The 27,283-nt window shown below is 41.2% G+C and overlaps 2 protein-coding genes and 1 long non-coding RNA gene across 7 annotated transcripts; 1 reads left to right on the top strand and 2 right to left on the bottom strand.

Moving 5' to 3' along the window:
• LOC109898475 (uncharacterized) lies at positions 1-12,698 on the top strand. 2 transcript variants are annotated; one of them, XM_031834113.1, is made up of 30 exons: positions 1-528; positions 707-811; positions 898-1,344; positions 1,471-1,573; positions 3,349-3,508; positions 3,592-3,810; positions 3,988-4,269; positions 4,535-4,676; positions 4,824-5,018; positions 5,137-5,289; positions 5,443-5,637; positions 5,737-5,850; positions 5,973-6,117; positions 6,262-6,556; positions 6,923-7,002; positions 7,144-7,298; positions 7,432-7,558; positions 8,709-8,840; positions 8,930-9,094; positions 9,273-9,575; positions 9,680-9,736; positions 9,817-9,855; positions 10,038-10,207; positions 10,314-10,509; positions 10,680-10,774; positions 10,897-11,011; positions 11,229-11,437; positions 11,536-11,621; positions 11,734-11,803; positions 11,985-12,698. In XM_031834113.1, the coding sequence occupies exons 1-30, from the start codon at positions 412-414 to the stop codon at positions 12,063-12,065; spliced, it is 4,752 nt and encodes a 1,583-aa protein (XP_031689973.1). In that variant the 5' UTR covers positions 1-411; the 3' UTR covers positions 12,066-12,698. The 2 variants fall into 2 exon arrangements, with proteins under 2 accessions (XP_031689973.1, XP_020349042.1); XM_020493453.2 differs by having other exon boundaries at positions 2-528; positions 11,226-11,437.
• LOC116375864 (uncharacterized) lies at positions 6,639-7,436 on the bottom strand. The gene is made up of 2 exons (XR_004211285.1): positions 7,289-7,436; positions 6,639-7,203 (listed from the first exon to the last, which is right to left on the bottom strand). It is a non-coding gene; the product is annotated as an uncharacterized LOC116375864 (long non-coding RNA).
• LOC109898477 (putative E3 ubiquitin-protein ligase UNKL) lies at positions 12,359-27,243 on the bottom strand. 4 transcript variants are annotated; one of them, XM_020493455.2, is made up of 16 exons: positions 27,123-27,243; positions 26,056-26,265; positions 23,121-23,297; positions 22,059-22,225; positions 21,236-21,371; positions 21,021-21,138; positions 20,807-20,891; positions 20,556-20,716; positions 19,954-20,142; positions 19,345-19,398; positions 18,500-18,677; positions 18,301-18,390; positions 17,979-18,200; positions 17,621-17,814; positions 17,245-17,502; positions 12,359-17,072 (listed from the first exon to the last, which is right to left on the bottom strand). In XM_020493455.2, exons 1-16 carry the CDS (start codon positions 27,185-27,187, stop codon positions 16,917-16,919), a joined length of 2,460 nt encoding a protein of 819 aa, XP_020349044.2. In that variant the 5' UTR covers positions 27,188-27,243; the 3' UTR covers positions 12,359-16,916. The 4 variants fall into 4 exon arrangements, with proteins under 4 accessions (XP_020349044.2, XP_020349046.2, XP_020349047.2 ...); XM_020493457.2 differs by having other exon boundaries at positions 22,059-22,192; positions 27,123-27,233; XM_020493458.2 differs by lacking the exon at positions 19,954-20,142.
• Positions 27,244-27,283: the final 40 nt, after the last annotated feature.

The raw sequence follows: 27,283 nt of genomic DNA, 5'->3' as shown, positions 1-27,283 counted from the left end.
AATGGTCCAGAACTCTAAGCAGAGGGAGAAGTAAACCTTCAGGGCCTACATATAACGACACTATAACGTTTTCATTTTGAAGAAGTGGGCAGGAGCAATTTTACAGCAGCACTATTCCAATACAGCTTTGACTGCAGGATTCATAGACCGCAGAACTTGAACGGTTCATACATTACTTAACTCGCAGTCGCATCACAGATGTTGACACGTTCATGTTGACCATCTTTCCCCAGGCCACATCTCTTCTGCACTGCAACACGTGCTCCTCCATAATTTATATGCGCTCCTCACTCGCGTAGTTCAGTTGTTATGGTAACCAACAGTTTGCTAGTTGTTGTTAGCAGCTATTTAACTTGGGCTAACTTAGTGGAGCTGACTGCTACTGCTTTCACATAAGAGTGGTATATCTTGATGATTATAGAAACATTAGTTTATGTCAATATGGACACAGATCCTTCAAAGCGTTGGAATGCTCTTTTTGACAGCTTCAAACCCCATATTCCGTCCATTGATTCGGATTCTTCATCGGTGAGTTTGATTACCGCACTTAGCTAACGTTAGCTAGCTAGCCCTATGAAAAACCCTTCATTTGTATGAGTTTTGCTACTTACTTGCTGTTCCACAAGAGTTTGAATTGTGTTTGCCACAGTAAATCTAGATGAATGTATCAAACGTTAGCTGAAATCTGTCTAATCTTACTCTCCAGTCTGAAAATGAAGAAGACATTTCCATCTTTCGGCGACCAGTAGCCCTTCTTCCTAAACACACAGAGTGCCTAGAGTGTCTGTCATTGGAGGACTCTGAAATAGAGGTAACGTGAAATAGCTAGCTAGCCGAGCAAGTTTACACCAATTGGTGACGAGTCCTTGACAAGGTTACTGTGTGTATCCCAAACAGGAGCTTCTAATATCTATGGCACAGCCACAACTGTGTTTGACAGAGAAGACCATTTGCCCTCATAGAGAGCCTACAACTGAACCCCATGGAGTTTATCAAGCTACTGATTTAGCCCAGCAGGGCACACTCCAGGAGCTCAGTCCCATAGGTAATAAGGTAAATGAGATATGCAGCCATGACTCTATTAGAAATGCAGCTTGGGCAGGAGGCCATCCACGCAGCAACGTTCCTGTGGAGATGAAAGGGGACACCTCGGCGCACCACAGCCATGGCACACTAAACAGACAAAAAACAACTGAGTCCACATCGCCACACACTTCACACAACACAGCTTGTGAAGAAAACACATTGGAGTCACTCAATGCTTTGAGAAAGACACCGAGAACTGAACCAAATGGCTCTATGAAAAAGCCACTACAAAGTAGTCAAACTGTTTTGTCTTTTGAGGTGAGTTTAAGTTTCCTGTTATAAATTGAGAAGGTACTACATAATAACGAATGTATTTGTTGACCATTAGATAGATACTGATGAAGTGTTATGTCCTACAAATCAGTACCTTTGTGTTTTTACCAGCCACTGGAGCACTGGGATCTGGACCAGATTCTTCTGACTCTTCAAACAGATAGACTCTTTTTAGGAGGCAGTATGTCTGACGAACCTATGGAAATACAACCAGGTAGACAAAAGGGTAACTCTAAGGTATCACTGACACAGTTGAAGTTGGAAGTTTACATACACTTAGGTAGGAGCCATTAAAACTCATTTGTCAACCACTCCACAAATTTCTTGTTAACAAACTATAGTTTTGGCAAGTTGGTTAGGACATCTACTTTGTGCATGACACAAGTAAATTTTACAACAATTGTTTACAGACAGATTATTTTACTTATAATTCATTGTATCACAATTCCAGTGGGTCAGAAGATAAAATACACTAAGTTGACTGTGCATTTAAACAGCTTGGAAAATTCCAGAAAATGATGTCATGGCTTTAGAAGCTTCTGATAGGCTAATTGACATCATTTGAGTCAATTGGAGGTGTACCTGTGGATGTATTTCAAGGCCAACCTTGAAACTCAGTACCTCTTTGCTTGAGATCATGGGAAAATCAAAAGAAATCAGCCATAACCTCAGAAAAAATATTACAGACCTCCACAAGTCTGGTTCATCCTTTGGAGCAATTTCCAAATGCAAAGGTACCACGTTCATCTGTACCAACAATAGTACATAAGTATAAACACCATGGGACCACGCAGCCGTCATACCGCTCAGGAAGGAGACGCGTTCTGTCTCCTAGAGATGAACATACTTTGGTGCGAAAAGTGCAAATCAATCCTAGGACAACAGCAAAGGACCTTGTGAAGATGCTGGAGGAAACAGGTATAAAAGTATCTATATCCACAGTAAAACGAGTCCTATATCGACATAACCTGAAAGGCCGCTCAGCAAAGAAGAAGCCACTGCTCCCAAACCGCCATAAAAAAAAGCCAGACTATGGTTTGCAACTGAACATGGGGACAAAGATCGTACTTTTTGGAGGAATGTCCGCTGGTCTGATGAAACAAAAATAGAACTGTTTGGCCATAATGACCATCGTTATGTTTGGAGGGAAAAGTAGGAGGCTTGCAAGCCGAAGAACACCATCCCAACCGTGAAGCACCATGTTGTGGGGGTGCTTTGCTACAGGAGGGCCTGTTGCACTTCACAAAATAGCTGGCATCATGAGGATGGAAAATGATGTGGATATATTGAAGCAACATCTCAAGACATCAGTCAGGAAGTTAAAGCTTGCTCGCAAATGGGTCTTCCAAATGGACAATGACGCCAAGCATACTTACAAAGTTGTGGCAAAATGGCTTAAGGACAACAAAGTCAAGGTATTGGAGTGGCCATCACAAAGCCCTAACCTCACTCCTATAGAAAATTTGTGGGCAGACCTGAAAAAGTGTGTGTGAGCAAGGAGGCCTACAAACCTGACTCAGTTACACCAGCTCTGTCAGGAGGAAGGGGCCAAAATTCACCCAACTTATTGTGGGAAGCTTATGGAAGGCTACCCAAAACGTTTGATCCAAGTTAAACAATTTAAAGTGAATGCTACCAAGTACTAATTGAGTGTATGTTAACTTCTGACCCACTGGGTATGTGATGAAAGAAATAAAAGCTGAAATAAATCACTCTCTACTATTATTCTGACATTTCACATTTTTAAATAAAGTGGTGATCCTAACTGATCTAAGACAGGGAACTTTTACTAGGATTAAATGTCAGGAATTGGGAAAAACTGAATTTAAATGTATTTGGCTAAGGTGTATGTAAACTTCCGACTTCAACTGTATAGCTACTGCTGAACAACTAGTAGATCTAGAGTAACGAGTGTGCACCTAGCATGTCATTCACATTCAATGCTATTATCATAATGATGTAATCAATTCATTCTCAATTTGGTCACAGATGGAGACAATGTAAGGTCACAGGATACTATATTGGAGAGGCTGTCTGCTTTCTGTAGGACACCGTCATGTGGAGATGCTGAAGAGAAAAGAGAAACTGCGCCAGATAAAACTTCTGGTGTGCCTCAGAAAGCACCTGTCCAACATCCTACCAATTTCAGGTAAAATATATGATCAAGTTGTGTGGGTTTCACATGATTATGAATAATGTAATTAATTAACATGAACATTTTGTTTACTGCAGACAAAATGGTGGATGGAGAAAGTCTTTCAAAAGGATGGCATTTGAGTTGCAGCCAAGCCGCCAGGAAGCGCCCACCGTTTATATTGATTTACGTAACCCTGAGCCTCCCACGAACACAACCAGACCATGTAACAGCACTTCATCACAATCCATGAAGCTGACCAACCCCAACCTACATGACGAAAACCAATCTGATAAGAAAACAGACAATAATATACGGTATGGTTTACTGAATGGAAAATAGTAAATATTGCCTTGAATAACTGACCCATTGTAAAGGTCTAAACATTATTACATAGGTTTGTAAATATATAGTACTATAATGGCTCTGTATCTGTTAATTATAAATTCAGTTTTACTCCTTCCTGAGTCAATTATTATTATTTTTTCTCCCAGGGAAGTAACTGGAAAGAGCCTGTTACTCAGAATGTTACGCGAGGCGAACAGAAACAGGAGAGAGCCGGACAGGAAATATCCAGTTCCAGCAGATTCTACATGCAGAACCCCCAGAAGAGTGTCCTTGAAGGACAAGCTGCCTGAGGCTAAAAATGAGATAACATCTCTGCTTCCAGAGGTGGACAACCAAACCACAATGAAGCGTGACCAAAACAGGCCGCCAGTTGAGAGAACACCTGCTTTTCAGCAGAGTGCTACTACCGGGCAGCCTAAGAAACAAAGGTAGATACGATATTCATTTTAGGAGACTTTGTCTCAGATACTGTATCTTGAATCTTAGTCACAGTGGCTCACACAGGAGGTTGGTGGCACCTTCATTTGGGAGGACGGGCTCGTGCTAAAGGCTGGAGTGGAATAGTATCAAATAAGGTACATCAAACACATGGTTTGATGCCATTCAAATCGCTCCGTTCCAGCCATTATTATGAGCCGTCCTCCCCTCAGCAGCCTCCACTGGTGGCTGAACACCTGTTTTGTGACCTGTCAGTGACCGAGAGCAGAGAGAGCAACAGAAACAGAGAGCACAGCGCCAGCAACAGCTCCAGAAACAGCTGGAAAGCTTTAGACCAACAAGGTCTGCTGGAGACAGGGAGCCTGCCGCTGAGAAGACTGATGTTCTTTATGACACTGTAAGTTAATCTGGAACAGAGACTCAGTGCTCACAATTCAATAGCTCTCCACTCAGTCTTCTTTGTCATTGTCATTCCCTCAGTGCCATTTGATAAATTGACCGTTACCCCTACATATATAATCTTTTTTGTTCTTTTTTTCCCCAGGAGGCCTCTCACCTACAATCAGTTAATACTCTGCCTGCTGATATGGAGGATAAGGAGTGCTTGCTGCTGACTGTATGCCTCTCCAGTCCCGGCCTGGTAGCCAGCAGCAGTCATCATTGGAAAGCACCAACAGTGGAGTCAGCCACAACCAAATCCCATATATACAATGCTCTGGTTGCTTGGTTTCTGTCTTTGGTGAATATTTATTTGACTAGTCCTTGACAACGTCATTCAACTGAGATCATCTGATTATTTTTACTCTGTTTGAGATGGAGTCCATGTCTTACTGAGGCCTCTAACTTGTGTGTTGTAGGTTGGAGCACCAGACCCTCAAGGGGGTGATGACAGGGCTGCTGTACCTTTCTGGGTGGCCGGCCTACAGCAGCTGTGGACAGAGGATGGACTGGCTCTACACATCTGTGCTGTGTCCCACGGAGAGAGCCTACAACTTGTCCGAAAACCCCGGGTGAGAGGAATGAACATAGAGATCCTTTTAAATTACTTATTATTAATAGTAGTATTCTAATACCCAATTCTATGTGAATGCACCCAAACATTTCCTCTGATCCTACACAATACTTTTCTGCAGTTAAGTGATTTTCCTTTTTCTTCTTTATAGAAACGGGGTGTGGATAAGGGTCATAGTGTGTTCCAGCAGCGTGTCTGCAGGTTCCTCTCTCAGACCTCCCTTAGAGCCATCACCCATTGGCTGCCGCAGCTCAGGAGCCTGTTAGACCAAGAGGCCTATCCCCCAACCGTCCACATACCTGCCTCCTGCCTGGACAGTTTTATCTCTGTCAACTCAGACAAAATGGTAGGTAGTAGGTACAGGTGAATGCTTAGAATCTGAGATTGACTTGATGATGTGGATGTGTTCCCTGTAATGTGCTGTATAATTTGCCCTGTGTCTCAGGCTGTGAAGAGGACCTTCGGTCTGAACCCAGGCTTCTACTGGCAGACTGTGGAGACTCAGGAGCTCAGCTGTCAGAGGCCTGAGACCATGTGCACTCAGCAGCTACACACAGAGGTAAGAACATCTCGTCTCAGCTGTTCCAAAACTCCTTGGTATCGTCTAACCTCAGGGTTAATACCCCATGGTCATGGGATGAGGAAATCAACTATACAGTTTTTTTCTTCTTCTCCTCACAGCTAGCTGTTGCTCTGGGATACACGTCTTTGTTCCTGCATCCCCTGGTGGTTCACCACACCCTCCAGCTTCTCCACACCTCAGGCCTGGATGTGTGTGGCCTCCGCCTCCTTTACCCTCCTCCTGGCCTTCTGACCAACAGCGCCGGTAAAACGTCTATCAGCTAATAAACTTCTATTCTGTTATATTCTTATCTAGTTTTATTTTATCTTTATTTAACTAGTCTGCAGATCTTCAGTGGCCTAGACTGGAATGATTCAGTAAGTTATAGTAAGTATGTCTCCGATTCAGGCAGGGTATCCTACGGGCAGGGAGATGATGGGGCCGATGAGCCCGTCCTTGCCCTGGCTGTCCGAGGGCCTCACGCCTGCACTGTGTGGCAGGATGTAACAGGCCCTTCAGACCCCCTGCTGGCTAGGAAGACAGACCCGGCATCCATCAACGCCCTGCACTACAGCAGCAAGAACTTGCCCCTCCTCTACTCCCCTCGCCTGGCCAGCAGTGTGCACAGGGAACTGGTCACGTGGTTCGCAGGGAGAGTTCCAGGGAATCATTTCCAGAACCCTGACCAGGCTCCAACTGACAGGTGTGTTTGTAGTCCAGAGCCATCCTGATGTCTCACAACCATCACTCAAACATTACAAGTAGAAAAACAAACATATTACTACTACTAATAACAATTTATTGAACTTTTATAGTGCTATACCTTACATAAAGAATCTCAAAGCGTTGTGAAGCAAAAACAACAAAAAAACAAGCAATTTAAAAAACAACAACATCATTAATCATCATGAGTAGATGGAAGGTCAAGAGGCTGAAGGTTTACTCAGTAAAGATTGATTTATACATTTGTTTTCATCTTCTTGGGCAATATATATATATATAACATACACAACACAAACAGTAGTCAAAGTATTTCACAAAAAACATGATTTTCTTCCAACACTCTCAGCTCTGCCCCTGGTGATGGAGAGGGAAGCAGCCCCTTGTATTTATCCAGGTCCTCTACCACCCTGTGTGCTACTGTTAAAGGTAACAGAAACAAGTACACACTTGAGGTCAACAATGTTAGTTATGGCTTAATGCTTTACTCTAGTCTCGATCCCAAGTACAGTAGTTGGAAGTTTCAAAATGTCTTACTGTGGATATGACTCTTCCCTTCCCACCTCATAGTGGACGTGTTCTTGATAGTGTCTCCAGCGGTGGCGCCGTGCTGCTACAGCCGGGTTCTGTCTGTGTGTGAGGGCAGAGGGTTCAGTCTGAGGGGGGTCCAGAGGCTGCAGCTCCCCACCAAACGAACCCAGGCACTGGGACTCACCAGTCAGCAGGTAATGACCCCACCTCCACCACACTGTCTCCAGATCAGTCACACCACACTGAAATGACAGCAAAGTTCCTGAGAGAAGCTGGTGAGATCAATGTTGACTATGCCCTTAAAAACTTGTCTTTCTCTTTGACAAGGTGTCAGTGTTCTGCAGTCCGCCCACTGTTACTGTGGATGAGAAGAAGGTTGAGCTGTCTTCCCACTGCCTGGTCTTACTTCTGAGGAGAGAGAGTGGCCTGCGTCACTGTGCCAGCCTGCCTGCAGGTATAGCACCTAACCCTGTAATACCTAATATCTCTCCTTCTATCACCTCAAAAGTACACTGAGTGTACAAAACATTAGGAACACCTTCCTAGTATTGAGTTGCACACCCTTTTGCCCTCAGAACAGCCTTAATTCGTTGGCGCATGGACTACAAGGTATTGAAAGTGTTCCACCGGGATGCTGGCCGATGTTTACGCCACTGCTTCCCACAGTTTTGTCAAGTTGGCTGGACGTCCTTTGGGTGGTGGACCATTGATACACACAGGAAACTGTTGAGCTTGAAAAACGCAGCAGCATTGCAGTTCTTGACACACTCAAGCCTGGCACCTACTACCATCCCCTGTTCAAAGGAACATACATCTTTTGCCTTGCCCATTCACCCACTGAATAGTACACATACACCTTCATCTACACTGATTGAAGTAGATTCAACAGGTGACATCAATAAGAGATCATAGCTTTCACCTAGATTCACCTTTTTTTTATTTTTTTATTTTACCTTTATTTAACCAGGTAGGCAAGTTGAGAACAAGTTCTCATTTACAATTGCGACCTGGCCAAGATAAAGCAAAGCAGTTCGACAGATAAAACGACACAGAGTTACACATGGAGTAAAAACAAACATACAGTCAATAATGCAGTATAAACAAGTCTATATACAATGTGAGCAAATGAGGTGAGAAGGGAGGTAAAGGCAAAAAAGGCCATGATGGCAAAGTAAGTACAATATAGCAAGTAAAATACTGGAATGGTAGTTTTGCAATGGAAGAATGTGCAAAGTAGAAATAACGTGGTCACAGTCATGGAAAGAGCAGGTGTTCCTAATGTTTTGTACAGTCAGTGTATAAAGGGTAGCCTAGTGGTTAGAGCGTTGGACTAGTAACCGGAAGGTTGTGAGTTCAAACCCCCGAGCTGACAAGGTACAAATCTGTCGTTCTGCCCCTGAACAGGCAGTTAACCCACTGTTCCCAGGCCGTCATTGAAAATAAGAATGTGTTCTTAACTGACTTGCCTGGTTAAATAAAGGTAAAATAAAATTAAAAAAATAAAAAGAACATGTATCCCATTTGATGCTGATAGGTACTGTAGAGGCATTTGAGCTCGTGACATCAATGTTCAGTTTATTGACACTGATTCCTCTTTTTGTCAGCCCTTATGAAAGAGTTGGAGAAGCAGAGGTTGTTGGGATGTATCCACATCAGACTGTCAGATGAAGGAAAGCTGGACCCGAGCAGCTGCTTTCACATGTTGCCCTACAGAGAGAGCCTGCTCCATAGCTTTGGTAAGGGAAGAGTTAACACAGTCTGTCAATGATGACCCCCTCCCTGGCTTCCTGGTCTAATTGAGTTTATGTTCATGCTTGGTTCTCAGGTGGGCGAATGTGGGCCGTACCCAACCCCTGCAATGTGGTGCTGTCCAATCACAGGTGTCCATCCAACCCAGAGCTGGAGCAGGTGGTGGTGCTTACGCTGGCTGGAAGGGACATCAGTCAGGGCCTGAGCCTGCTACACAGGCTCTGGACAGGGGACACAACAGGTACTTTACCCCACATGAACCATTCCCACAACACAGCCCATGTACTGAAATATATTTAAAATGCATAATGTTATTCATAATACCAATATTGTACTTGCAATTCAGCTGTAGCACTGAACTCCTCACCTACCTAACCTTGCCCTACGTTTCTCTCCTTTCTACCCTGTTTCTCCGTCAGGCGATGTCGTGGAGGATGGATTCGAGCTGCTGGCCCTGAAGTGGCTGCCCACATTGTCCCCGCAGCAGGCGCGGGAGGTGAGCCCCTATGAGGTAGGAGACCGGCTGTGGCAGAGCAGCCTGGTGGGCCTGGCCTCCTCCCCTGCCCTGGTGTGTGCTCTGAGGAGGGTAGACGCCTTCGCCACCCTACGGCGGCTCCTGCCACGGGACTACCCCGGGAACCTGAACATACTGTTGTCTCCCACTCCTGAACTGGCCTTCAGACAAGCGTCCCTCTTCTTCTCCCTGGGAGACATGATCCCTGGTAAAAAAAAAACTAGTCAGTGCAAGCTAGGTACTATTTCACTGTACCCTATATCTGGGGCAAACGTGTCAAGGATAGCTATGTGGATTTTCTCTCATCTTCAGATCACAGTGTGCGCCCATTACTGAAGTTCCTACCTCCACCTCGCATTAATGTAGCTGGTATGTGTCACCGGGTCATCAGCACATTCAAACGACTCTCTCACCCGCCTCCCTTCTGACTTGTTTAATGTTTCTTACAGGTTCCCAGTGTGAGTCATTGTTTAACTACATGGTGCAGGGTGAGTTTGGAAACAGGTTTATTTGGATGAACTTTGACCTTTAAATAGCATGATGTAATGTAGGATGTTTTATTAAACATTGGTTACTTGCAAAGTTGATTACTTCAACAATGGTTACAAATATGTACAAAAGTTGAAAATGTGTAAGCACCCTGTTTGCCACTCTTGTCTGTTTCCATCAGGTCCCCAGCCGCTGGTCACACTGTGTCTGTTCAAGCCTGGAGTGTGGAGCCATGCTCTGGGGAAAATCCTCAGCAAAGTCCAGCGGAGTGGCTTCACTGTGGTGGGCCTGCATGTGCTGGTTCTGGACAATAGCACAGCTGTGTCACTGGCGTCTGCTGCAGAGCATCAGGCAACTCACATATTCCTACCTACCTAAACCAGGCCAGTAGACAGATTGTTACATTGTTTTAAATGCATTGGCTCAGCTCAGTTTTCCTCTTGTGTTTTCCCCTTAGGACCCCTCTGCTGTAGAAGCCCATGTCCAGCACTTGAGCTCTGGGCCTTCCCTGGCTCTGTGCCTGCAGAGGGAGAATGCTGTGAAGAGGCTACTGGACATGCTGGGACCTGAGGACCCTGCCCAGGCCCGCGCTCAGGACCAATTCCTCTGGAGGGCCGATTACAGTTCGGACCAGCTACACAGCGGCATCTATGGTCAGTCAGTGGCCTTCGCCCACGCACCATACTGGGCCACCTTCCAGGCCCTGCCAGAGAACATAGATCAATCAGTTACAGAGTGGCTGAGAATGGCTTTGGAACAAGGCTTTAATGTTTCAGATGTAATGTTAGTAGCTCATGATGAATGATATAATACTATGTTGTAGGATCGAGGAGCTATCAGAGAGCTGTTCAGGATGTGAAGAGGCTGTTCCCTCAGGGCCTATGCTGCACAGAGACCAACACCATGAGACAGGAGCAGGTACATCACACAGTGCTACAATAGACATGATGTACTATTCCAAGATGTATAGCCGTCTCATATGCCCTGTGTTTAAATAAAGAACACATTTTGTGTCTGTCACTCACTGTTCTGTATCACAGATACCCAGTGTACACTCAGACCATTTGGCTTGTCTGGCTCGTGAACAGAGCCACACTCTTGCTGCTGCGAACAAGCCATCTTTATCACACCTTATGGCGTATGGACTGAATGGAGGTGAGGTCTAGTTTTGAATGTTTTAGCCTAGCTGTGTCTTTGTTGTTGAATCGTTTATTTACTACTTTTATGTGGATACAAAACAGGTCCCTTAATCATTGACTTTTTATTGGGACGTTGCCTATGATTGGTCTGGGCAATTGTTGTGTTTAGTTGATGCGGTATCAACAGCAGTTGAACTTTGTAAACGTGGCTGTTTGTGTGTGGGTGGCAGCAGGGCTCTTGGTCCGCAGTGCTCTCTGCCAAACCACCTGCCTGCTGCTGCCCACCAGTGTACTGGGCCCAGCCCCCATCCACCTGGACCTGCTTGAGCAGCTGCTGAGGACAGGCTGCCACCTGGTGGCCGGGAGGATGACTGTCCTGGACGAGACCCAGAGATGTCACATAGCTGAGATACTGATGCTACCCTCTGAGAGGGATGGGAAGGTGAGGAGTGGGTATCTGCCATGTAGGAGTTGCGCAATAGCAGCATGCAGTGGTCACTCACTGTAACACTCTGCTTGCATTCACTATCTCCTCTCTAGATTTGTGCTCTACCCGAGGGCCCTTGTCTTATCGTTGTTCTACAGAAGGATAACGCTGTGACCTGCTTTGACTCCATGCTTGAAAGGTAAGGAAATGGGCTACTCAAAAACATGTACCAGTTAAGTGTTTTGCATTTTCTTCTTTGCATCATAATGGAATGCATAGATTAATATGCTATGGTTTCTTTTTTACTATAGTATTTACAGAGAGAGGTCTAACCTTGCCAAAGTGGGGAAAATGCTGATATATCCCAGCACTGAAAAAAAAGTAAGCTTGTTCTAACTGCGGAAACATTGTGTTGTAGTACCAAATAATGGCAAAATGGACCCTTATGTTTAGTTAACAGGATCAAATGACCTCGATAAAACAGATTGTGAATGAATGTCTGAAGAAATCACCATTGATAACAAGCATGTCTGAGAACATCTCTTGTCTGTTTTGGCTCTAGGCATTGCAGCTTCTGTGCTATCTATTTGATGTCCTGTCTCCTGATAGTCATCATGCCATTGTACCACAGCAATCTGAGTGAACCTTAATGCTATAGAGCATTACCAAGAGGGCCAACCTATTTTCTGGAATTCTGTACCAATACTGTATAAAGAAAATATTTATTTAATTGGTTGTGGTAAGAAACCTTATGTAACCCCCTCCTAAAAAGTAAAAACTATGGTATTTTCATGTTAAAATAAATGCTGGTTCATGTTTCAGTTATTGCAAGACTATACTTGTCAAGGGGAATTAATCGTTGGGAGTTTAGTGATCTAGAAGTACATACTTTCATTACTACCTTGTTTTAAATCCATGAAACAAATACTCAACACATTTAAGATCAAAAATGGTTTTAATTCCCAAGATACAAATTGTGAATTCTGTAAACCATTGCATAATGTTGCAGTACAATTGAACAAGTTAATGATACTCTACAAGCAAAAGATTCAATACCTCCTACTTAATTGCGTAAAATGCCAAATCCAGCCTTTCTTTGATGCCATAAAGAGGATCAACTTTAACACAGGGGAACTCCCATTGATAATTTCTATGGGGTAGTTGAATACTAATTCAATATACAATGTCCTATTTGTCCATACTTTATTGTAACAAAATAAGGGACATGTTTCTCATTCGTAATACAAATGTCTACTTCCATCGACATCAGCGCAAATACATCTACGAACTACAGTTCACAATTTAAGAACCTTTTATCCTACAGTCCACCAAAACCCTGAGAAAATAAAATGTATTCCCCCCTCCCCTTAATCATTACACTGATAAATACAGAGACCGGAAATCGGCATGTGTTTAAGTCTTACATTTATTTCATTGTATAGCAATTCACAAAACTAGATGCTACATCATAGCTAATGGATGAACTGCTCTCCATATTATTCCAGTGACCTATTAAATATCTAATTTAGAACGGTACATTCAATATTTCAGGGTTTCTATGTTAAATGAACATTTTGAAATTAACTATTGGGAACAATGAAATGTTTTTACAAAAGTTCTATGCTGCAATATGCATTTTGTCTCTCCATACTATAAATTGGAACAGTGTCATACATTTATGTATGTGCAAGATTGCATAAAATCTTCAGGTTCCATGATCACAATATTTAATAAAACAAAGAAACAAACACTTTACAAGAATGCAAAATAGATTATGCTAAACCACTGCAGAGCATTGTTACATCTCAATTACATTTAATTTACAAAACAGAGTCGTACTTGGTGCTTTTATTTAACAGTAATTGTCTGTTTTTTCTTGTGCCAATAAAGTCGAGTCCAGTATTTATTGGTGGTAGGTATTGTGGCATGTTATGAAGAGTGATATGGCAAATACAGACTGAGACGAAGAAGCAGTATTCATCATTCTAAGGTTGCCCTAAGCCTCCCTTACGAAACATGCAGTCTGGTTCAAAACGGCCCTTCTCTGATCACTTACGAATGCTAGCTCTTCACATAGAATTCTTAACTTTTCCGAGCGACAAAGCAAATTTTACCACTCAAATCATTAAGTGATAATATCGAAAAAGCTAATCATCTGAGTGGTATCCACCAGATTTTAATTGGGGAGATTATGGTACATACAATTATCTAAAGGCACTAGAATTTGGATTATTTTTCCGTTTTACTGTAAGTCACCCCTCATTAAGAGCAATACTCTTCAAATGCCAGTTAAAATGTGACATTAACATAAGGCACCGATTTATAAAAAAAAAAAAACTAAATTGGTCCATTGTAAAAAGAACATCAGTTTAATATGGCCATAACATTGAATGATTTAGAGCCATATTTATAAAATATGATCTTAAGTTTTATTCAGTGTAAAAGGGAGATGTATACTTAGTATGCCACATTGAAGAGGGGTGAAGGACCAAGAACAAATGAGTGATAAGAGTTGCTCCTTAAACTTACTCACGTCTGTATCTGCCATTGATGCTGGTTTAAATAAATCAAGTTCTGTCATTTCACCCGTCAATGACTCACTCATATCTAACCAATAAACAAATGATACACTATCGCCATCTTTCCAATGACTGCAGTAAATTGTGAATTAAAATGAAGAAAACACCAGTCAAATGAAAAAAAGCACATTACAGTCCTGACAGCATACAAGTAGTTCACAACCATCAATATTTAAAACTGATTCAGAGATTTTAGCTGTAAAGTGAACAACATACTTCAAAATAGTACTCATCACAGGAGGTTGGTGGCACCTTAATTGGGGAGGACGGGCTCGTGGTATTGGCTGGAGCGGAATGGTATCAAATACCATTCGCACCGTTCCAGACATTATTATGAGCCGTCCTCCCCTCAGCAGCCTCCACTGGTACTCGTCTATATGGCCACTTAAGAATATTAACACGTCACTAACTTGTAGACAACTAGAATTGTGTATGCTGCTAACCACAGGCATTTGTTTTACAAAAAAAGGATGCCATTAGTTTCTGTAAATGCACACCAATCTACATAAGGTGTTAGGTTTGGTTTGTTTCAAATCAGGTTAACGATTTGCTTAGATTACTGAAATTAAGTTATAAAAATAAAAAAGGAAACAATAGCAATAAAGATCTTTGGTAAAACTACAAATGGGCTTCAAGTCCATTGCTATTGTCAGCAAAAGCAGTTGGCATAGTTCTTTCTGTCATTGAACCATTGAAGAGAATGTTATACGAATTGTACATTTCAATACATATTTTTAAATGTAACTACAAAGAACAAACTACAACACCACTTTGGTTCATTTGAGTCAAGTCCACATTAACTTAGTTTTCGTCACAGGAAAAATAAAAACCTGTGGTATATTAAAGGTTGGGGTGAGCATTTACTGTAGCTTTATTAGGATTCTTCAACAACCAATTTAAGAATTGAGACATTCTACAGCAGTACATTGATTGGCCTGTAACAATGTTTTCGAAGATTCACAAAAGTACCCGAACGTGTGACTGACAAAAAAAAAACGAGTCTTTGTTTGAGTGGTACTTTACTTGAACTATAACATTATAGAAGTTAAACCTGGTATACCAAATGTTAGACTCTATGACATAGGTATCTGAATGTTAGGTAACAATTGTTATGATACCATTTTGATATATATTAAGTAAAACATGTTACTGCTTAACGTGTGACAATTTAGGCTTCTGATGTCTGAACTGTATATGTACAATAACACTGAAGAATGTAAATGCATTACAACTACATGTATACATCTTTCTCTCAGCAGCGGCAAAGCTTGCAAAAGTGAAGTGATCGACTCTACAGTATGCTAGACTCACAATACAATACAAATATATCTGGCAGTGATCTAGATTTGTAGCTGGTTAACGTATGACGCGTATAAGACATGCAATAAAATTGTTTCGCCTGCCATTTTAACATAACATGAGGGAACACTATCTTTTTTATTTTAGGATAAACACAAGTTTTGTTTTTCTGAGTTTGAATTACTATCCATGTAAATGTAAACTATTTTATTTCTAAATTTTTATAACTAAGTTACAAATCGTGTACCTGGGAATATATATGGTTTTCTACAGAACACACTAATTGCTGTAAATATTAAAAGGACCAAGATATAGAGCGAAGAAAAATACATATTTTGAACACAGTAGAAGGTCATTTCAATTAGATTAACCTAGCTAAGCACATTACACTGTCGTATTTGAAAACACAATTTACAGGTTCAACACCATTGATGCATCTTACAAACACCAGTCTAAAATGTATAGCAGAGCCTGTTTTTAATCTTGTTTACAAACAAGACCAGAGTTGTTTCCTTGCTTGCATACTCCCAACCACTAAATCAAAGATTTCAATCAAAGCCGCACCAAAAAAGCACCATTGCCTGTTTAGACAAGGAAAGTATATTGTTTGTAAGCGTGAAGTCAGGACACAGGCACTGACAAGATGTATATCTTCATACAACTATAATCTGAGGAAATAATTTGACATAGGATTGGGCAATACACTATGGCATATACATATGATGCAGAAATGTGTGCAGAAGCTTTGACTACCTGTGTCTGCTTTTACAACAATCCTCTAAGCATCGATGCTCATGGTTATCATCTAAGGCAAGGCACTTGAGACTAGAATAGAGTATCAGATATGTTCTAGACATGTTTGAGAGCTAGTAGGAATCCGATCAAATTCACCATGTCAGACTTATGTACATCAAGACATGCTCCTCTAACAACTACATAATGAACAATTCAGTAAATCATTAAAAGACAATTGATTTCCTAACTGCTTTAGCATAAATGTGCCTTAGACATTACTGCTGCTGGTTATGCCTAAAATGCATTCAAACGTGTACTTTTTTGATGGAAATGTGTAAATTAAAGAATGAAAAGTAGAAACTATAGTTTAGCACTTTTCTATGAAAACTAACAAGATATATAGAACTATACCATGATTTAACAATAGGAAACATGAAATATTCTAGTATGTTTCACAGTACACACAAAAGCAGGATACATTAGCATATTAAGACAAATAATATGTTAATCTAAGAAACAAAAACAGCTCAAAGCTAATTTCTAAAATACCCTTTAACAAATTCCCAGGTCAACAAAGTGCTTTAAGAGAAATCAATCTTCACAAAGATGGTTGCAATACTAATAATAATGTTTGACTGATGTGTTTCAGTGATAAAGTCAAATTAGGCCTACTTGATCTATGGAAAATGTAAGTGATCCATTACAATACAAAATAACATACTACATTTAACACCATTTATGTAGTTCAAATTAAACTATTAATTGAATTACTATATGAATACTGAAACACAAAATGCTATTTAGAAAATGTAAGCATACTATATGTATTAGTAGTTCTTCAAAGGGCAAATTCCTTAAGTAGTACCTTGAATAATTGTACATCACCACTTCAATATTTTTGTCTTACAGTATGGACATTCTGATTTACTAGGTGCACAGTTCTTACAAAGTACATAATGTTGGCAAGGCTGCAGGACTATGCAACGATCATGCGTTTGGCAAACTATACATTTCTTTGACTGAAGCTGATATATTACCTGTGTTGGGAAGAGAAGAGGTTGTATCAGAAACTACTCACAACAAAATAACAATACAATGATTCCAAGCAAGATCTTAAAAGAAATATGCTTCACTAGGCTAAATAGTCTGCCATAATGTATATCCTGATCACTATAAATAAGAATGTGTTTAGTATCTGGCCTTTCTTACCCCGTCTATAAGGTCTAGGTCAGTGCGCAGCTGGCTCTGGATGGAGTGGAGCTTTGGTAGAGGGAGCTGGTCCAGGTCTCCATAGCTTCTAAGCAGGGGTGTGCCAGGGGAGCGACACAGCACGTCAAAGTCCCCCTGGAGCTCCTTCAGCTTGCGCTCCGTGTCCTCTCTCTTCTGCTCTGCCAGCTGCCGCTCCACCTCGGCCGACTTTGCTTGTTCTTTTGCATCATGGGAATCTTTCTGCCAGGCCTCACATGCCTGGAACAGACAGACATGTAAAATATATAAATTGGTTTAACATGGGTCAGGATGTATTGCTTACTGAGGCAGTGCCTTTAGTTCATGTCATAGTTCTTGCATGGGACTTGTGTCCGACCTGCTTGACCTGGTGCCAGGCGTCTTCCCATTGCTTGATCTTCCTATTTGCCTCGTCCAGCTCCCTGAAGAGCCGGTTCAGGTCAGCGCTGCTGCTCACAGTGGTGGAGCCCAGGCTGCTGAACACTGGTGATGGGCTGGGAGAGAAGTTGCCACTCACAAAGTCCCATATGCTGCTAGCTCCCCCATTCAAACCTACATGGTGGGATCAGGACAATTGTTTCATGTCAAAGCACAAAAAAACAAAACAATAGAGTGATGTATTTATGAATGGTTGATGATGCCTCAAAGATAAAAGAATAATGCTTACTCTTGCATGTTTGTCAAGATTGCTAGTAAATATTCTATTGTTAACTTACCCAGAGAGTTCTGAGAGGAGGTAGGTGTTCCCAGAAGACCATGCTCAGGTTTGGTTAGCAGGCCCTGAGGCTGAGTCTGCTGTGGAGCCATTCCTGACAACAGGCACTGGGAGAGGGAGCTCAGAGGGGATGCAGAGAGCGAGGAGTTGGAATTCAATGAAGAAGACCGTGCAAGGGAGCCAGGAATGTTGACCGGAGCGGATCCTCCCAACATCCTTTGACCTAGAGGGCAACAGGAAGTGTAAATCAATTTCGCAATTAAAAAATGCAGAACACACTGTTAAGTTAATTGTGTTCAATGTTTCAAACCAGGTTTGCTTACTTAAACCAAGGCTGTTGTTTTCTTGCTCCTCAAACTCTTTATCAAGAGAGGCAACATTGATGTCACAAAAATTCAGGTCAAGAGCAGAACCTGAAAGAAAAGGCAAGTCTTTTTTTTCTTTCCTAGAACAATAAGTATTCCTTGTATGAAGAGGCACATTCACCCCTCAAACAAGTTTGTACAATACAAGTACACTTACCTATAACTGACTCCACAGTATTGCTCCCAGGATAGAATGGGGTTGCTTTTGCATTCATTGTTGATAAGGTGGTGGGTGAGGAACTATCTGATCCAATACTGGAGGCCAGGCTAGATTCTATACTGGAGGTTATGCTGGATGCCAGAGGGTTCATCCCAGAGAATACACTATTGTGTGTCTGTAAAAGAGGCGTACATAGTAAGGCATTGTTTCATTAATAGTGTCAATTTGAGCAATACTTAGCTTTACTACATTGGTGCTTGGTTAAGAAGTAAGACAAGCCACAGATACCGTGCCTGGTCATATGCTTTAGATGGGAGATCATGAATAGGCTGTTTTAATCAAGTCGATTGGACGGGTCCCAATGACTTTGAAATTATAACAGCAAAACCCTTTTGCCTCTACATGAATACCTTTAAATATGAATTGTTCTACATATCACTAGTAGTGTTTCCCTATGATATTTTTCAGCAGAGGTGGCAAAATTGCAGTTTTCAATCTAAGTTCCTGCAATTCTACACATTTTGCCATGGTTTATGCTATCAGGGACTCTAACATTAACATATCAATGGGGGTCCCATGCCATTTTTGGAATTTTAGATTCTCCCTGACTGTATAGTTTTTATTTTGGTGATTGGTAGTTCTCAAATATGAACTTGTTTAAAAAAATATATATATAGCTCCATGATCTTTTCTACATACTTTATATCTGGTTTTAGTCATTTAAGTTTACACTTAAAATGATTCCCTATAAAATCATGTTTTTTGGACCGGTGGTAAATTAATATTAGGGGGAACTAGCTTCTAGGAATACAAAGGCAGTAGCAAACGCTTTAGTTATTCACCTGCTTGTCTTGGTCCATCATCTTTTGATCACTATGTCCCTTATAGTTCTTTATCTGAAAACAGACAGCACATTCACATGACCCAACACTTAAACCCAACAATTGGCTGGGTCTTAGAAAGCCAACACGTTTCTTAAAGGTGAAGAAAATTCAGTTAATAAACCAGTCATCTGCAGCCCTATCAAAAGAGAGAAATTGCCTAATGTTATCACCACAACCCATTAAGACAGTCTAAGACTAAATAAGCAGACATTTATTTTATAACTAATAGATAACATGAACACAAGTTCCATATCCAAACAAAATGTCTAATCTACGTTCATAAAATGTTAAGCACAACACCGAATTTGACCTGGAACGGGTAAACTATTTATTTTGCCTTGGTTGTTCATTTCAGTATTCACCAAGTCATCACAAATTTAAAGAAAATAACATAAAAAAAAGTGACTGACAAATAATTTAATATGGAAATAAATCAAAATTCTGAATCAAAAGAATGGAAACTATGACCAATGTGTTTATAGCAGTGGGTCAGGCCCTACACTAAGCGGAGTACAGGGGTCTTCCCATAAGGACGGGGAAAGAGAGAGAGCAGTCTTATTGTAGTACCTGATCCTCGCGTTCAAAGCCCGGCGCTTTGGGATAGTTAGACGTCAGAGATGACACACTTGACGTGGTGGACTCTGAACATAAGCTACCATTAGTTAAGCATTTGGACCTGCCGATGGGTCCGATTGGGGACAATGAACTGTTGCTTCCTGAGCTTGGCGTTACAGTCAGACTATTAGAATACGAAACCTGAGGGAGAGAAGTACACATGGACTTAATAGGGTTTTAGAGCCAGCTTTCCTAACGAGGCCAGATGATAACTGAAGATGTTTAGATGGAATATTGGATTCAGAGAGAGAGAAAATGACACTGAATTGTTAAAGTTTGGTTTCTGTTGAATCCTATATTATTTTGAATTACACTGTATGTTTCTTGGTGCACTAGTACTACCAGAAAAAAAATGTTACAAACTAGTTAAATAGAAGGCAAGAACAGAAAATTACAAGAATATACAAAACAAAGGTGTGACATAAGGAAAGGTAACAATTTAAATATCTATTCAGGGTCTAATCTATAGACAGCATGTTTTTCATACAAACTGAGATGCCTTTGTAAAAGACAGTGGAGAGAAGCATAGAGGGAGTAGTAATCAGATCACATACATTCCCCACTTGGCCGTTGTTGATGCTGCTGATGGAGTGTGCACTGCTGCCCCACTCGCTGACCGGACACTCTGAATACTGCTGAGAGCCCAGCTTGGCCTGGGAGCCCGACTGCATCGCTGTTAGCAACGAGTTCATGGTCTCTTCCGTGGAGGGAATTCCTGAAAAAGTACACAATCACAGACAGGTTATCTTTGAAAGGTTGCCAACAAGCAAGACAGCAGTGACTTATTTTGAGGCGCTTCACTTACTTTCTACATGCGCAAACGCACAGAACGGCCCTCTAGGACAATAACCAGTTTGCCTCATGTCATTGCATTTGGTGGATTTGTAGATCTGAAGTGAGAAAGACAGGTTCTCTGCTCATAACTGTGTGGCATTTTCCCAAATTAAGGTTTGACAGATTCCCCATTGCAAGAGACGAAATGTGCTAAGCGTTTATAAAGTCTCCAATGTCCCACTTACCTCTGGGTGGAACTGCTGTTCAGTGCGTGAGTGACAGTATTGACAGCTGTCTCCGCTGTCACACTTCGATGGCTCTCCCCACTCATCCCCATGTTTCACATTGGGACACGGAGTTGACCTGACACATCATTTAAAAAGGGTTAACTACATATTACGGAAATATTACACAGTTGTCAAAAGGCATACTCTGTCGATTGACAGTCCTAATCGCCTACCTGTATTTGAACTTGCGTGGATTTCGTCTTCTGTCTCTACTATTGTGGTAGTGAGGGCAGGCATAGCCCTGTCTGCATAGTCGTGGAGGCTTGGTGCACTGCTCTGTTTTGTAGTTTGCTAAAACAAAATTGGTGTCTGGAAGGAAAGCACACAATGAGTTTGTTGTATGCACACAAAATTATTATTGTGGATAGTCAGATTAATATCATCGTTTGACTTCAAACTTTTACATGCTTTTCAAGAACGTGTCCCCTAATAATCCTGTTTACATGGCCATCTGAAATCAGGCTACCTGACGGGACTTTGATGAATGCATAAAAAAAGATATAATAATAATAATAATAATACGCCAATGAAAATAAACCACAGCGACCATGTTATTTTTGCGAAAACATTTTGATTCTTAGACAAAGTTCGTATGTGAAAACTATTTCTAATATGCATACTTCAGTTTTTCCAAACTCACTTCACTCGCACAAGAGGAAGCTCATGCACACCTCTGAACTCTGATGCCCTAATAATGAGAAAGATTGTCCCGAAATCCAGAAGTTTTAATCGGCGTATGCTTACAACCATTATGATCTTACACCAATTAAGATAAGCAGAGTAAGGTGTTAATATGACTAATGCCATACTCTGCCTTCTGCCATAATCAGTTTTATATTGATTTATTAATGTGCATATAAACATACTCATTGTAAGACATTCTGTTATTGACCTAATGCCAAAATATAACACAACAGGTCAAGGAAATCCAATCAATAGAAAAATGATGTGGCACTGGGTAACACCGACACCAGAATCAATGTGTCTGCTGCTCACCCTGCCACCGGGGGTCCTCTGTAAGAGTCTTCTCTATCATGGCTTGGCTGGCCAGTACACCAGGCTGTAGATCAGGGATACCTTCTCCAGATCCCAACTGGCCATTCTGGAGGGCTTCCTGTGCCTGGATCTCTCTGTGCACATGAAGAAGATCAGTGAGAGAGCTACTACACAAAACAAAGAAAAAGAGGAAGAGACAAAATGTAGAATATTCATGCAATGCCTTGCTCTTACAGACTTGTTCTGCTCAGTTGCTAGGCAACGCGGATACCACATTTAATTGTTGTTTTTGTTGAATTATTTCAAGCTCCCATTCCTTAATGTGACGTCATTCATGGAATGTTCGACAGGGTATTGCTATTTTCTAGTGACAGGAATTTAAAATGTGAACACATGGTTCATAGTAAAGAGGCAAATGTATGTTATTGTTAAACGTAAGTCCATTGCTTGCATTACAGATATGGGCCTAGTTTTTGTATCCATCTCTGAGCTATGTGGGGTTATTACTTCAAATAAACCACTGAATCTTTCTGAACCACTGAAATCACCATCATTTAACACTTTCATTGTTTGCACAGTATTGGTACTCAACAAAACCAACATCAACCCTGGCAATAAGTACACTATGACTGATGTCTATGAAGAGAAAATTGTGCTTTCATCTGCTCTTAGCCCCGGCCAGTTCGAGAGGCATCAGGGAGACTAATTGAGCTAAGAAAATAGATTAACACGCTTCATTCTCCCACTTCCATGTATGGGCATGTACTGGAGTGGATACAGACTCACTTCTGCAGAGAGAGCTAGGCCTAACATGTCGAATCAAAGTAACACTAACAATGGTAGAGAAGGGGTTGACAGACAGCTTCAAAAATATGGTCTACGGGTCAATTTTAGAAACTATGATTTACGAATGGAATCAGTTGGTACATTTTGTTAGTGCATGGTCAGACCTTGCAATATTTATCGTTGTGTACTCAGCTAACTGGCTTAACAAGCCTAGTCACATGTTCGTGAAGGTATGACACCTTGAGAACAGTGGTTACTAAAGGCATGATAGATCACCTGATATCGTAGACCGGGGGGCGGAGATCATGTGGGCCATGGGCAAAGGCGCAGTGTAGGCCGTTCTTCACGCAGTGCCCGCGGGCATCAGTTTCATGGATACAGGTACCAGTCTTGTAATAGCGAAGATGGTACTTCCGCTCTGTGTCACCAGTGGTCCGGTGCAAGTAAGGACAGCTAGACAGGAAAGGAAACGATGATTAGACAAATGCAGACTTCCTCATTAAAATGATCAGGATTTGATGTGACAGAGATACAATCTGCATAAAATCGGTCTATCCAATGTTTCTAGAATTCTATGCTGTGCTTATCCTAAGAAGTCAGTCCACAGATTTTAATTGAAAGGAAACAGACCGAGGCTAAAGGAATGAGTTACATCTGTCTTCCTCCCTGTATTAGTGGCAACCGTTCATCTTGATGCTTAATATGCACATTAGACCAACAAAAATGTAGCCAATGCCCACAGTGGGAGTCAGAGGAATGCAACGCCTTTTATAGATACAGAGCTCTCACAGGCTTTGATGTATGGTGAGGAATTTAACAGAAATAATAGCAACATCTCTATTAATGTGCTCAAATTCACATTGAAAATGCTAGATAACCAATACATTTCTCAAATACAGCAAAAGCTTCTGACTCAGCAACAGTAACCATGGCAACGTATGTGATGTCACGAGAAGAGAGCAGCCACTGGTAGAATGAGGAATAGAGAGTGCAAGTGCTCGCTCTCAGGCACAGTTAAAAAATTGTATAGAACTTTCAATATGACAGCTGGATGAATTGAGGAACATTGTTTACTTACTGTAGTAAACTGGAACTCAACCTCAATGATTAACCAACCCCTCTATAAAAAAGTATTCAGTATGCTACATATTTGCCACAAATACTATTAACATTGCATCTAGTCGCTACCTCTACATATCACTAAACTGTGGATCTGACCAAAGCACTTTAACCAGACATGTGCCATTGAGGATTGTCATTGAACTAGTGAGTGAGACGTTTCAAGTTACTCAATTTCTTTATGGTGCTCTGACACAAATAAGCCCAAATTATAGGAGTGGTTTGAATATCATGTTTCAGAGCTGTTCTTCTTAGTGTTGAACAGCATCTTTCTCAAGATATAATCTATAACATCTATCCTGTCTTATTAAATAGGCTAGGTTATTAGCTGTATAGCCTGCTTCCTTTCAGTGAACCTTTAATTCTGTTAATTTTGTAAGGAGACTTGTAAAAATCCCCAACCAACACATACAATATTAACATTTCCATATTTTTACTTCAACTGATAGAGCTGCCAGTAAGTATACTAACAAGTACATCTGTTCCAGTAGGCCAAGTATGGGCATTTTGTAAAATTACTCAGGACAGGTTAGTAGTCCTGGGAAATGCCTGGGACTTCACAATACTTAGGTGCCAATACGATATGTATTGCAATTGGCTCCCTATTGAAAAAGACAATAGCTTGTTTTCTATGAAGGAAAAATACTGGAGTTTTGGTGCAGGTATCCTCAACTAGAGCAGAAATAATATTATGATATTGTGAATACGATATATCGTCAAATAATATCCCCCTTCACTACAGGGTAGCATTCTGTTTTTTTACAATAACCCTGTGACTTTGTTACACCTGGGAACTGAATAGTGTAGCTTTTATTTTAGGTAGATGCAGATGAACTGCTAATGTATGAATTTATTCATCCTTCCTTTGGTGTCTATCCGCACCACCACAAGCCTTCTCATATGTAACCTCAAGTGACAACTGTATCCGCACAACGTGACTTGCTATATTATATTTTAGGCTACATCTATTACCATCTGTACATGCTATCATTAGCATGGTTGTGCCTTTACAAATGTGTAGGCTCATTTAGGCCTATTCTTTGTTATTTTCATTTTCAGTAGATTGATATCACACCAGTAGTGAAAACTACAGTTCTAAGAATGAGCTGAAGTGGCATACCCCAATCATTCAAAATATGTTCCTCTGATTTTGTTACAAAAGTGAAAATAGCTGATGCTTTGAGGGTTGGGCCTAAAAATGCTGCAGTAGCCATTAAACAATAGAGCAAGAACATATAAGACTTACATACTCCATTTCTACCCCTCAGTACATCTCTATTAATTATCACAAAAGAGTAGTTATGCGCAAGCTGAGCAGATAATTGAATTAGGAAATCCCTCTTCTACTTAGGTTTCAATTAACATGATGATACAGAACAAGTGGTAAAAACCAGACACGTCCATGTATAACTACTTGTGACAACATTAAGGATACAAATACAAAGCAGGAACTCGTTCAAAGCGACCTCATTTTCAACGGACCCAGGAACAATAAACATTGGTTGCTCGACCAATGGGTGAAGGCTATGTGCAAAGGCGGTTCAATCACGAGCAAGAAAACAGGGGGTGTGTTCATCGTTTCCTTGTAAGCTGGAGGAAGAAGCTCAACCCCACTCTGCAGCTCAAAACAGACGTGTCCAGCGAGAATTACAACAAAAAAACATCAATGAAATGACAATGAATGTGGTTAATCATCCAGTTGGTTCCGCATTATTGAGAACGTCTGTCCCACTCGGGGGCCATACGAGGCCATGCGGATCGACATTAGCTCGAACAATAGACAAGTCAACAACACCATGTGCAAGCTAGGTCATCACCAAGCTCGTGGTGCGAGCTGAATTCTGTGCAATAACGTTATTTCACTTCAGGAATTCGCATGAATCTGACTTCCTACTGAAACAATGCAGCATCCATAAAATATTAGCAACACCGTTATAAGTGTGCTCACTAAATTGGCAACCTGCACACATTGAGTGAATTCTCAACCGGAATGAACAACAGCCACAAAACAATATTGATAAGCATGATACAGTATCAACAATCTAACCAGAACATAATAATTCACAGGGGGGAAATTAAGCTTCACACTTACTCTTCTCCATCTGGGCAAATGCCCGTAGTCTCGTCATATTTTGTGCAATAAACGTCAGGGCTATAGTTAAAAGTTCCATCTCTTCTTCTAATCGGTCGTCTTCGCCTCTGGTTGAGGAAATGCCAATGAAAACATGTAAAGGGTCTATGTTGTGTGCACTTGTGCTGCAGGAAGAGAGGGCACTGTTCGGTCCTAAACTCCTTCAAATATCTGCAAAATGGAAAGACAAAGGCAGTGTTAATGACAGACACCACCAGACATCGTGTAAAAGAAGTATTGAGTCCAAAGCTCAGGGGAAATATCGCATTAACATTGATAAATGTTACAGCTTCGCTATTTGAAATGTAAACACGATATATGCTAAAGGTAAGGAGATACACGTTTACAACATCTACAACTAATATTTGATTGACACTAGCTAGCTATGTAGCTGAATTTTACAATCAATCGAACTGCTAGAACTACTTGGTAGTGATAGCTAGTAGTTATCTACTTTGACCATTCACATACAATCCACGCAAGATGTTCGGCGTTGCACTCTATCAAACAACCAGAACGTACGTCAAAACACATTCGTAGACAGGCAGCAAATAAGGCCGAGGTGGAAAGAGGAAAAGGATACCACTGCTGGCTGGCAAACCATTCAACTTCGCTAACGTTACCCAGTCCACGCTAGCACGCTGACTGGCTAGCTAACGTTACCCAGTCCACGCTAGCACGCTGACTGGCTAGCTAACGTTAACCACCAACCAAGTTCCTGCGAATTCCGCTTTTTAATGTTACGCCTATTTTTTATGTGGAACATTTTCATGGTCACACAATACAATTATACACATGTATTTGTGAAAATTCAGTTACTGCATCAATTTGAATATGTAGCTAGCAAGTTAGCGCCAGGCTAACTGCGTGCATTGGGAAGAATTTACAAAAGGAAAAGCACCATGTTTTACTGCACTACGAGTGAAGGAATATCAAGCAGTCCAACTATAAAACAATATTCTGTACATAAAAGCAGCACGGTATTTTAACGAAAACGTCTTTGTCCATTTAACGTTTGCTTTACTTACGTATAGTGGGTTGGTTTCTCGGTTTGAGGAGAAGCGTTCGCCGCCGTTTTCGAAACCGACGGCATTTTCAGTCAAAACAATGAAACGCGCCTGCGCGAACTGTCTGGTTTCGTTCCATTAGCGTACGAGGAGAGATTTTTCTTTATTCTGTAAATGTGTCT

Source organism: Oncorhynchus kisutch, linkage group LG10, assembly GCF_002021735.2.
Source record: "Oncorhynchus kisutch isolate 150728-3 linkage group LG10, Okis_V2, whole genome shotgun sequence".
Taxonomy (NCBI): domain Eukaryota; kingdom Metazoa; phylum Chordata; class Actinopteri; order Salmoniformes; family Salmonidae; genus Oncorhynchus; species Oncorhynchus kisutch.
The sequence above is the reverse complement of the archived record's forward strand: the minus strand, read 5'-3'. Positions and strand labels throughout refer to the sequence as shown.